We start from the raw sequence: 12936 nt of genomic DNA, 5'->3' as shown, positions 1-12936 counted from the left end.
CTGGGTGACAGAGTGAGACTCTGTCTCAAAGAAAAATAATTTACTTTGAGGGAGCATCTGAAGTTCTTCAAATATGTTAGCAATTCTGTAGTCCTTACCCTGACCACAGAGAATCTGCATGGGCCATGTATTTTGGAGAGAGAATTGTTTTTCTAAGATAGTGAATGACTTTCTGAAAAGCATTTACCCTGTGATTCCAGCTGGTGAGAGTAGAGTCACAGTCTCCCACTTGAACTTGAGGACGTACAAATCATAATGTAGCAATAACATCCTAACACTAGGCCTATTCTGTACTTTGGAATTGGTGAAGCTTCTAAAAACAGATGGTTAGAGATTATCGCTTTTTATTCTTATACTATTTTTTTCCTGGTTCTAAAGTTAATATATGCAGAGAATTATAAAGAAAAAATAGAGAATGTGGCTGTTTTTAAAAAATCTTAGTTTTTGTACTAAGCCAATAAATACAGCATGCCTGGTGTGTGTTAGATGCTGTGAGAAAGGAATAAATATGAATAAATGGATATGATACCCACTCCTAAGATATTCAGAATTTTTCTGGAAAAGTAAGACTTAACTACAAAAACATTCCAAAAGAAAGGCAATATTTTTTTTTTTTTTTTTTGAGACGGAGTCGCTCTGTTGCCCAGGCTAGAATGCAGTGGTGCATTCTCGGCTCACTGCAACTTCTGCCTCCCGGCTTCAAGCGATTCTTCTGCCTCAGTCTCCCGAGTACCTGGGACTACAGGCATGCGCCACCATGCCTGGCTAATTCTTTTTCTTTTTTCTTTTTTTTTTTTTTTAAGATGGAGTCTTGCCCTGTTGCCCAGGCTTGAGTACAGTGGTGCAATCTTGACTCACTGCAACCTCTGCCTCCTGAGTTCAAGCCATTCTCCTGCCTCAGCCTCCCGAGTAGCTGGGATTACAGGTGCACGCCACCATGCCCAGCTACTTTTTGTATTATTAGTAGAGATGGGGTTTCGCCATGTTGGCCAGGCTGGCCTCAAACTCCTGACCTCAAGTGATCCGCCCACCTCAGCCTCCCAAAGTGCTGGGATTATAGGCGTGAGCCACCATGCCCAGCCTGACAGTATTGATTTTTGTAATGCTAAAGTTATATGCAGTAAGTTCACAGAAGGAGCTGTTTGATAAAAGCATTTGTTCCCTAACAAGAACTGGTATTTTCAGTTAAAGGCTGGTGATAATGTACACATACTTGTGCTCTGGTCTCAGATTTATCCAGCTGTTGAATGCTTTCTCGGTGTTTTTTATTTGAACCAGCATGTACTTATTAGGATTTGAAATATGACCAAAGTTTCTGGAGTTGAACATTTTCTGTTTCTCAACAGTGTTTATCCATGTAGGCCAGTAGCATAGTATTGTTCCTGAATTCTAATTCATTACCAGATTGACAGCTAGAACAGAATAGCCACCCAGGAAGGAACCTTCCCTCTCTCTTACCTCCCCCAATGAAGTTGGTATGTCTTTCTTCATGGGAAATGACAGGTTGTCAGAGATAATATTCATGCTTTTACTCACTAGCATACATAATGTGCTTTTAGACTTCCAAAAACCAGACTGAAAAGAGGCTTGGTCCTGCGGGGCAGTTCCGACAGAAACTGGCAGTGCATCCAGGAAAAAGGGGATGCTGAAATGATCATACTTAAGCTAGACCTGGGAATTCAAGGAAGCAGCACAAGCATAAAAAGAATGAAGAATGTCCAGAAATGGCAAATCCATAGAGACAAAGATTAGTGTTTCCCAGGGACTGAGGGGTGGCAGAATGAGGAGTAACAGGACTAAGAGGTACAAGGTATCTTTTGGGGATGATGAAAATATTCTAAAAGTAGATTATAATGATTGCACAACTCTGTAAATATACTAAAAACCATTGAATTGTATACTTTAAGCAGGTAAAAGAATGGAAAGTGGCAGAGTTGGGCTGGAGACCTGGGGTATAAATTATAGCCCTGGAGTCACAGAAAGATGGTAGCAGTGTGCATTGGGACAGTGTGATGGGAAAGAATACCATACTGGGCAGTGAGAGAACGGGGTTCTAAACTCAGCCCTGCTGTTATTTTGTCCCATTACTGACCCAACATGGGCCCTCAGCTTACCTAGGCCTCAGTTTTCCCACTTGTAAGGTGAGTAGAGTTACACTAGAGTCAATCTTTTGTTCCACTAACATACCAGAATGCATCCTTTTTTTTTCAGTCAACGTCTGTGTACCAGGCATGATACTGAGGTTACAAGAGGCAATATGTACTTCTTTCAATTAACTTGTTCTAATGGTGAAACAGACATGTAAATAAATTGTAAATTATAAGTACATAAATATCATTTGGCTTTGTAACATGAACATTTTCCCGTTTCGTTAAATACTCCTCAAACTTGTAATTTTTTTTTTTCAGACAGAGTTTCACTCTTGTTGTCCAGGCTAGAGTGCAATGGCGCATTCTCAGCCCACTACCTCAGGTGATCCACCCACCTTGGCCTCCCAAAGTGCTGGGATTACAGACGTGAGCCACTGCACCTGGCCACTTTTTTTTTTTTTTTTTTTTTTGAGATGGAGTCTTGCTCTGTCGCCCAGGCTGGAGTACAGTGACGTGATCTCGGCTCACTGCAACCTCCACCTCCCAGGTTCACGCCATTCTCCTGCCTCAGCCTCCCAAGTAGCTGGGACTACATGCCCGGCTATTTTTTGTATTTTTTTGTATTTTTTTTTTTTTTGAGACGGAGTCTCGCGCTGTGTCACCCAGGCTGGAGTGCAGTGGCGCGATCTCGGCTCACTGCAAGCTCCGCCTCCCAGGTTCAGGCCATTCTCCTGCCTCAGCCTCCGAGTAGCTGGGACTACAGGCGCCCGCCACCACGCCTGGCTAGTTTTTTGTATTTTTAGTAGAGACGGGGTTTCACCATGTTAGCCAGGATGGTCTTGATCTCCTGACCTCGTGATCCGCCCGCCTCGGCCTCCCAAAGTGCTGGGATTACAGGCTTGAGCCACCGCGCCCGGCCTATTTTTTGTATTTTTAGTACAGGTGGGGTTTCACCGAGTTTCACTGTGTTCGCCAGGATGGTCTCAATCTCCTGACCTAATGATCCGCCAGTCTCGGCCTCCCAAAGCGCTGGAATTCCAGGCGTGAGCCACTGCACCCAGCCTTTTTTTTTTTTTTTTTTTTTTTTTTGAGACAGAGTCTCACTCTGTTGCCCAGGCTGGAGTGCAGTGGTACAATCTCGACTCACTGCAACCTCCGCCTCCTGGGTTCAAGCCATTCTCCTGCCTCAGCCTCCTGAGCAGCTGGGATTACAGGCGTGCGCCACCATGCCCAGCTATTTTTGTATTTTTAGTAGAGACAGGGTTTCTTTTTTTTTTTTTGTATTTTTGGTAGAGATGGGGTTTCTCCATGTTGATCACGCTTGTCTTGAACTCCGACCTCAAGTGATCCGCCCACCTCGGCCTCCCAAAGTGCTGGGATTACAGGCATGAGCCACTGCACCTGGCCATTGTAACTTTTAATGCCTATTTTAATAGTCTCATTGATACACTATATCAAACCATTCCAATCATGGGCATTTGGTTTTGTTGCTTTTTCACCATCTTAAATAATAGTGATGCACATTCTTATTTGTAAAATCTTTATCCAAAGGGGGAAGTGATAACCAAAGACCAAGTACATGAATAACTTACAATTTAGAACTTCAGAGGCTGGCACGGGGCCTCATGCCTGTAATCCTAGGACTTTAAGAGGCCAAGCAGGAGGATTGCTTGAGTTCAGGAGTTTGAGATCAGCCTGGGCAACAAAGTGAGACCCCGATCTCTACCAAAAAAAAAAAAAAAAAGAAAACAATTAGTCGGGCACAGTGGCATCCACCTACTGAGTAGTAATTCTAGCTACTCGGGTGGCTGAGGTGGAAGGATCACTTGAACCTAGGAGTTGAGGGGCGCAGTAAGCTATGATTGTGCCACTGAACTCTAGCCTGGGTGACAGAGCAAGACCATGTCTCTTAAAAAAAAAAAAAAAAAGATATTCATCCATAAATGTTTAGGTAAATACAGAAGAGAATTATGATATCCATCTGGCAAGACCTCTCAGAGATAGAATTTGAACTTAGCCTTGGGGGAGATAGGCAGGCAAGATGAGTAAGATTTGGATATAATAAGATGAAAGTTGAGGCAAGATTAGGGTGTAGGAAGATTTGTCAAAATGGATGCTGAAGCGCTTTTGCAAAACAGCCAGGGAATAGATGAAAAGGCAGCTTGTTAGCTAAGTGTTAAATCATTGCGTGGGAGAGTCTCAGCGAATGTTTCAAACTTAAAAACTGTAGGTTATTGAGAGATGACTGAACAACAATGTTGGAGGAGAGAGTAGAAGATAATGACCATGCTAAGATACCTTTTCTCTCATATATTGAGAATAGTTGGAAAAAGAATAGTTCCTGTTACAGAAGTTTGCAGAGAAAAAGATGTTTTAAATTAAATCTGGTTTCATTTTGAATGAGATGGTAAAAGAAGACTGGAAAAGCTAGAGGAAGAAAAAGAATTTTGGCTGTTTTCACAGATGGAATGTGGGCTTTATAGGGTATTTGATGTTCTCCAAGTTTTCTCTAGTTCTGAAAGGCCTTTTGCCTCTAGGAGGAACAGTAGTGACATGGTTTTAATGAGCTCAGAACTCTCACACCTTCCCTCTCCATAATTTCTGCTGCTTTCTTGGCCTCGACTTTTTTTGTTTGTTTGTTTTGAGATGGAGTCTCACTCTGTCACCCAGGCTGCAGTGCAGTGGCGCGATCCTGGCTCACTGCAACCTCCACCTCCCAGGTTCAAGTGATTCTCCTGCCTCAGCCTCCCAACTAGCTGGGACTAGAGGCACTTGCCACCACGCCCAGCTAAGTTTGTGCTTTTAGTAGAGATGGGGTTTCACCATGTTAGCCAGGCTGGTCTTAAACTCCTGACCTCAGCTGATCTGCCCACCTTGGCTTCCCTAAAGTGCTGGAATTATAGGCATGAGCCACTGCACCTGGCCTCATTTCTTTCCTATTGAGATTATTTTCTTATTCTTGCCATGTCCCCTCTTTTGAAAGTCTTACTTAGGCCATTAGTAAATGGCTGTACAGCCTTGGTGTATTCATTTGCTATTCCTGGCATGACAAATTACCACACAGGCTGGGCACAGTGGCTCACACTTGTAATCTCAGCACTTTGGGAGGCCAAGGTGGGTGGATCACGAGGTCAAGAGATTGAGACCATCCTGGCCAACGTGGTGAAACCCTGTCTCTACTAAAAATACAAAAAAAAAAAATTAGCTGGGCATGGTGGCGCACACCTGTAGTCCCAGCTACTTGGGAGACTGAGGCAGGAGAATCACTTGAACCTGGGAGGCAGAGGTTGCAGTGAGCTGAGATCACACCACTGCGCTCCAGCCTGGCAACAGAGTGAGACTCCGTCTCAAAAACAAACAAACAAACAAAAAAACAAATTACCACACATTTTATGGCTTAAACCACGTAAATTTATTATTTACCATGTGTAGGTCATAAATTGAACACTGGTAACTGGGCTAGCAATCTTCACACCTTGGCCTTCTGAAGTATTAGGATTACAGGCATGAGTCACTGCTCCTGGCCTGAGCTCCAATCAGGGTTTCAGCAGGACTGCCTTCCTTTCTGGAGGCTCAAGGAGAGGGTCTAGTTCCTCGAATATTGGGTTGTTGGCAGAACTCAGTTTCTCGTGGTTGTAGAACTGAGATCTCTGTTTTGTTACTGGCTGTCAGCTGAAAGTTGTTCCCAGCTTCTAAAGGTCACTTACATCCCTTGGCTCATGACTCCCTTCTTCCACTTTCAAAGCCAACAATGGCAGATTGCATCCCCTTCACACATCGAATCTCTTTTTCTTCTTCCATTTCATCTCTGACCCCCTTCCTCTGCCTTTCTCACCTACATTTGTGGACTTATGATTAGATTGGGGCCAAATGGACAATCCAAGACAAACTCTAGGATCTCAAGGTTCTTAACCTTAATCATACCTGCAAAGCCCTGTTTCCTCACGTATAATCCATATTCACAGGATCCAGGGATTAGAGAAAGGCCTTTTTTTTTTTTTTTTAGTTTTGCTCTTTCACCCAGGCTGGAGTGAAGTGGCGAGATCTTGGCTCACCGCAACATGTGACCCCGGGTTCAAGAGATTCTCCTGCCTCAGCCTCTCGAGTAGCTGGGATTACAGGCATGTGCCATCATGCCCGGCTAATTTTTGTATTTTTAATAAGACAGAGTTTCACGATGTTGGCCAGGCTGGTCCTGAATTCTTGACCTCAGGTGATCTACCTGTCTAGTCCTCCCAAAGTACTAGGATTACAGGCATGAGCCACCACGCCCTGCGGGAAAGGACATTTTTGTGGGGCCGTTATTCTCTACTTGCAATACTTGATAGGAAATTCAGCAGATCCACTCTAAGGAACTGTGCTAAGATACTTCTCACTGTATCCATTTCCATTTGTATTCTGTGTAGTATTCCTCTTTTTCAGTGTAGGAGTTGTGTGTGTCTGTGTCTGTGCTTGAAGTGACCTTAATTCTGAACACCAGTCTCTTTTTCTTAGATATGTCTTGTCGTTCAAGACTTGCAACACTAAACGAGAAATTGACAGCCCTTGAACGGAGAATAGAGTACATTGAAGCACGGGTGAGTTTGATGGGCCAGGGCATTCCAAGAGAGAATGCGCATTTCCACTTATTACTGAAAAAAACCTGAAAGCAGAAACAGTCTTAGGAAGCTTAAGCACTGGCCAGACATGGTGGCTCACGCCTGTAATCCCAGCATTTTGGGAGGCCGAGGTGGCGGATCACCTGAGGTCAGGAGTTCAAGACCAGCCTGGCCAACATGGTGAAACCCCATCTCTACTAAAAATACAAAAATTAGCCAGGCATGGTGGCTCACACCTGTAGTCCCAGCTACTCGAGAGGCTGAGGCAGGAGAATCACTTGAAACTGGGAGGCAGAGGTTGCAGTGAGCCGAGATCGCACCACTGCATTCCAGCCTGGGTGGCAGAGTGAGACTCCGTCTCAAAAAAAGAAAAGAAAAGTTAAGCAGATTGCCTGGATTTGAACCAGGTTTCTGTGACTTCACAGCTATCTTCTTTTCTACTATTTCTCACTGCCTAGGATCTAAAGTAAGAATTTTTTTTAGACCCCTCTAATCTTTTTGAATTTATCTAAATGTCAATTTTCCTTTCCTTTCACAGGTGACAAAAGGTGAGACACTCACCTAGAACAGAGACGTGCTGCTGCTGGGAAGTTGCTTTACACAACACAGGCCACATGGGAAAGGCCCCAGCAGCCTTCAGCTCCTTCCTTTCTCCTTAAAGAGCAACAGGGCTTATTCTTGTTTTTCTTTTTCAAAAGTGTGGCCTTTGGGCTCTGCCATCTGGGGTGTGGTGTGTTATGTGGGGAGAAGTCCAGAGGAACTGTTGGAAACGACATTAGGCATTTTACCTTTTCAGTAACATTTTATAGATCTACTTGTCAATGTATTTGAGACATTCACAGCCAAAACCCTGGGACTCTTTGTGAAGGTCCTCCCCGCCTCTATCTTTCTTTCTCTCTCTCTCAAACTTTCCTTAGAGTTCTCATTGCCTTTGCACTGCTTCTGTGAACAGTCTTTATCTCCTCCCCACCTTTGGTGGGAAGTGGGGGGCAATCCTGGCCAAGACACTCATGCCCTGGCAATGTGGCTGCCAGAGAATGTTGTTGCAGACCCACCAGTTTCTTGTTGATTTGGGGAGGTCAAGGCCAGGCCCCCACTTGGCTTGAAGGGACATTTTTAGACTTTTCTTTCTGTCACTTGGGAGTGTCTATGCCTCCCATATTTCCCTAATAAACTCAACTTTTTATCTGACTGCTGTGATTATGGTGGGGAGAGGAGCTAGAGGTGGACTTACTTATTGCACAGAAATGTAATATATGGCATTATTATTCTAACATAAAACTTTCAGATGCAGCTGTTTGATTCAAAGCCTAGGTGGCTTACCAGCCCAAGTCCCCGTGTTTGGACTCTGAGCTGACTAGCTCATCTTGGGAATCATTTGGTCATTCAGCACATTTACCAAGTATTTACTATGTAGGCATGTTAAACTCCAATAAAAGATACAGCATTGAATCAGACATGATGCTTACAGTCTGTTGAAATACCAGCATTCACACAATTTAGCCACAATCCAAGGCAGATTATTAGTTTTATAAAGGCAGAAGCTAAATGTCTACTTCTTTGAAAAACAGATAGCCGGGTGCGGTGGCTCATGCCTGTAATACCAGCACTTTGGGAGGCCGAGGTGGGTAGATCATGAGGTCGGGAGATCGGGACCATCCTGGCTAACACAGTGAAACCCTGTCTTTACTAAAAATACAAAAAATTAGCTGGGCGTGGTGGCGGGCGCCTATACTCCCAGCTACTCGGGAGACTGAGGCAGGAGAATCGCTTGAAACCGGGAGGTGCAGGTTGCAATAAACCGAGATCGCGCCACTGCACTCCAGCCTGGTGACAGAGCAAGACTACGTCTCAAAAAAAAAAAAAAGAGATGGTTTAAACTTTTCATTTTGGTATCCAAAGCTTACTATAAACTTGTACCAACCTACTTCTAAAGGCTTATCCACTATATAGAATCTATTTTAGTCACACAGAAATCATTATACTCTGTATACACTGATTTCCCTCAATTCAAATCATATTTGCCATTCAAAGTCTAGCGGAAGGCCCAGCACGGTGGCTCATGCGCGTTATCCGAGCACTTTGGGAGGCCGAGGCGGGTGGATCACAAGGTCAGGAGGTCGAGACTGTCCTGGCTAACAGGGTAAAACGCCGTCTCTACTAAAAAAAAAAATACAAAAAAAATTAGCCGGGCATGGTGGCAGGCGCTGTAGTCCCAGCTACTCAGGAGGCTGAGGCAGGAGAATGGCGTGAACCTGGGAGGCGGAGCTTGCACTGAGCCAAGATAGCGCCACTGCACTCCAGCCTGGGTGACAGAGGGAGACTGCATCTCAAAAAACAAAGTGTAGCTTAAGCCAAATTTCCCCCTGAAAGTTCTCTTAGACTTGACTTTTTCATTTAGCATTGCCCTTTTCCTCTTCTCAGTTCCTCCCAATCCTACCATGCTGACACTGTGCTTCAGCTCTGGATTTGATCTTGATACGGATTTGTCTCTGATTTAGCATGTGCATCCTAGAATAGAAATGGACATCTTTGGCCGGGTGCAGTGGCTCACACCTGTAATCCCATCACTTTGGCTCGGTGGATCACTTGAAGTTAGGAGTTTGAGACCAGCCTGGCCAACATGGTGAAACCCAATCTCTACTAAAAATACAAAAATTAGCTGGGCATGGTGGCAGGCACCTGTAATCCCAGCTACTCAGGAGGCTGAGGCAAGAGAATCACTTAAACCTGCAGAGGTTGCAGTGAGCCGAGATTGCACCACTGGACTCCAGCCTGGGTGACAGAGGAAGACTCCGTCTCAAAAAAATAATAATAATATGTTCTAAACGAGTTAGTGCCCTTAATAGTACCATATTGCTAGGTGTGGTGGTGTGCACCTGTAATCCCAGTTACTCAGGAGGCTGAGGTGGGAGGATAGCTTGAGCCTAGCAGGTCAATACAAGCCTGAGCAACATAATGAGACCCGTCTTTATTTTTTTTAATTTTTCTATTTTTTTAGTTAGCTCTTTTTTCTTTCTTTCTTTTTTTTGAGACAGAGCCTTGCTCTGTTGCCAGGCTGGAGTGCTGTGGCACAATCTTGGCTCACTGCAACCTCCACCTCCCAGGTTCAAGGGATTCTCCTGCCTCAGCCTCCTGAGTAGCTGGGACTACAGGTGCCCGCCACCACACCTGGCTAATTTTTTATATTTTTAGTAGAGACGGGGTTTCACCATGTTAGCCAGGATAGTCTTGATCTCTTGACCTTGTGATCCGCCCACCTCGGCCTCCCAAAGTGCTGGGATTACAGGTGTGAGCCACCGAGCCCGGCAACTCTTTTCTTCTTTTTACGCCCAGCCAACTCATCATAATTTTTTTTTTTTTTTTTTTTTTTTTTTTTTTTTTTTTTTTTTTTTTTGAGACGGAGTCTCGCTCTGTCGCCTGGGCTGGAGTGCAGTGGCCGGATCTCAGCTCACTGCAAGCTCCGCCTCCCGGGTTCACGCCATTCTCCTGCCTCAGCCTCCTTAGTAGCTGGGACTACAGGCACTCGCCACCTCGCCCGGCTAGTTTTTTGTATTTTTAGTGGAGACGGGGTTTCACCATGTTAGCCAGTATGGTCTCGATCTCCTGACCTCGTGATCCGCCCGTTTCGGCCTCCCAAAGTGCTGGGATTACAGGCTTGAGCCACCGCGCCCGGCCCATCATAATTTTTTTAATTATAATTTTTTTAATCTACCTTTTTTTTTCAAGATGGAGTTCGAGACCCACCTGGGCAATGTGGCAAGACCCCATCTCCACTAAAGATACAAAAATTAACTGGGCATGGTGGCATGCACTTGTAGTCCCAGCTACTCAGGAGGCTGAAGTGGGAAGATTGCTTGAGCCCAGGAGGTGGAAGCTGCAGTGCTGAGATTGCACCACTTCACTCCATCCCAGGCAACAGAGTGTGACCCTGTCTTAAAAAACAAACAAACAAACAAACAAAAATCTGTGAGTGGAAAATGAGCTAAATTTAAAATTTTCCTCTAAGCCATTCATAGGCACCTTCAAGGGAACCTCTTCACGCCTGTATACTTTGAAATGTTTTTTACTCTGTAATTTGGTTTAATTCACTTATTTACTGAAAAGTAAGAGGTTTGAGCCCATGAGCAATTAGGCATAGATTGCAAGTCCCTTGATAATAAAGCAGTTTTCAGTCTGTCTTTAAAAATTAAGCTTGGGCCGGGTGCCGTGGCTCACACCTGTAATCCCAGCACTTTGGGAAGCCAAGGTGGGCAGATCACGAGGTCAAGAGATCGCGACCATCCTTGCCAACATGGTTGAAGTGGATTTCAGAAGCAGAAAAAATAGGGAACTTACTGTCTGGCTGATCGTTACAGAAGCACCCAGTTCTGTCATTCCACTCTTGTTACTCAGACATTTAACTACCCATGTTTATTTCACCAAGCTAAAGAAGTATAGTACAGGTTGATGATCTGCATTCTGAAAATTGGAAATGCTTCAAAATCTAAAACTTTTTGAGCATTGACATGGCACTCAAAGGAAATGCTCATTGGAGCATTTTGGATTTTGGATTAGGGATGCTCAACGAGTAAGTATATAAAGACGTTCCAAAAGATTTCAGATTTCCAAAAGCTGAAAAAATCCCAAATCCAAAACACCTCTGGTCCCAAGCATTTCAGATAACACTCAGCCTGTACTATAAGCCACACTAAGTGGGGTAGAGGCCAGCCGTGGTGTCTTATACCTATAGTCCTAGCACTTTGGGAGGCTGAGGCAGGAGGATTGCTTGAGCCCAGGAATTTGAGACCAGCCTGGGCAACATAGTGAGACCCCTCTCTATAAAAGCAGTTTTTAAATTAGGAGGGTGTGGTGGCACAAGCCTATAGTCCCAGCTACTGGGGAGGCTGAGGTAGGAGGATCACTGGAGCCCAGAAGTTCGAGGCTGCAGTGAGCTATGATCATGCCACTGCATTCCAGCCTTGGTGACAGAGTGATACACCATCTCAAAAACATGGTATGGGGGCTGGGTGCTGAGGTTTATGCCTCCCAGCACTTTGGGAGGCTGAGGCAGAGGGATCACTTGAGGCCAGAAGTTCAACACCAGCCTGGCCAACAGCAAAACCCTGTCTCTACAATAAAAAGAAAAATAGAAAAAACAAACATGGTGGTGGGGACAGGAAGCCTGTTGTTCATTTCTAGGCTCCTTCCCAGTATTTATACTCAGATTCATGCTGTTGCCTGCAAAAAAGGTTGGCCCCCAGTTGCCTCTGGATAATATGATTTAGAAAATTTGCTCTGGCAGCTTGCAGACAATTGCTGCCGTTAGTAATTGTACAAAAATACATGGCTGGGCACAGTGGCTCACACCTGTAATCCCAGCATTTTGGGAGGCCAAGGTGGGCAGATCACTTGAGGTCAGGAGGTTGAGACCAGGCTTGTCAATATGGTGAAACTCCATCTCCACTAAAAATGAAAAACAAAAAATTAGGCTTGATGATGTGCGCAGTAATCCCAGCTACTTGGGACGCTGAGGCACAAGAATCGCTTGAACCTTGGAGGTGGAGTTTGCAGTGAGTTGAGGTCACACCACTGCACTCCAGCCTGGGCAGCAGAGCTGGATTCTGTCTCAAAACAACAACAGGCTGGGCGCGGTGGCTCAAGCCTGTAATCCCAGCACTTTGGGAGGCCGAGATGGGTGGATCATGAGGTCAGGAGATCGAGACCATCCTGGCTACCACAGTGAAACCCCGTCTCTACTAAACAATACAAGAAACTAGCCGGGCGTGGTGACGGGCGCCTGTAGTCCCAGCTACTTGGGAGGCTGAGGCAGGAGAATGGTGTAAACGCGGGAGGCGGAGCTTGCAGCGAGCTGAGATTCGGCCACTGCACTCCAGCCTGGGCGACAGAGTGAGACTCCGTCTCAAAAAAAAAAAAGGGCCGGGCGCGGTGGCTCACGCCTGTAATCCCAGCACTTTGGGAGGCCGAGGCTGGCGGATCACAAGGTTAGGAGATCAAGACCATGGTGAAACCCCGTCTCTACTAAAAATACAAAAAATGAGCCGGGCGCGTTGGCGGGCGCCTGTAGTCCCAGCTACTCGGGAGGCTGAGGCAGGAGAATGGCGTGAACCCAGGAGGCGGAGCTTTCAGTGAGCCAGGATCGCGCCACTGCACTCCAGCTTGGGTGAGAGAGCGAGACTCCGTCTCAAAAAAAAAAAAAAAAAAAAAAAAAAAAAAAAAAAAAAAAAAAAAAAAAAAAAACGGGGACA

The 12936-nt window shown here is 45.2% G+C and overlaps 1 protein-coding gene across 4 annotated transcripts in view; it reads left to right on the top strand.

Moving 5' to 3' along the window:
• The window catches only part of BRK1 (BRICK1, SCAR/WAVE actin nucleating complex subunit), a 29173-nt gene that overhangs the window by 5455 nt on the left and 10782 nt on the right, over positions 1 to 12936 (top strand). Inside the window, exons 2-4 of one of the 4 annotated variants that reach the window (XR_003118062.1) lie at positions 6585 to 6667; positions 7227 to 7385; positions 7439 to 8145. Coding sequence is in view for 1 of the 4 variants with exons in the window: in XM_025375220.1 (XP_025231005.1) it covers positions 6585 to 6667; positions 7227 to 7253 (110 nt within the window). In the remaining 3 variants the exon portion in view is untranslated. Of the gene's footprint in view, positions 1 to 6584; positions 6668 to 7226; positions 8146 to 12936 lie in introns of those variants that run through there. The other 3 variants (XR_003118061.1, XR_003118060.1, XM_025375220.1) reach the window with 3 other exon arrangements.

Source organism: Theropithecus gelada, chromosome 2 (genome assembly GCF_003255815.1).
Source record: "Theropithecus gelada isolate Dixy chromosome 2, Tgel_1.0, whole genome shotgun sequence".
Taxonomy (NCBI): domain Eukaryota; kingdom Metazoa; phylum Chordata; class Mammalia; order Primates; family Cercopithecidae; genus Theropithecus; species Theropithecus gelada.
This window is presented reverse-complemented; position numbering and strand designations above follow the sequence as displayed.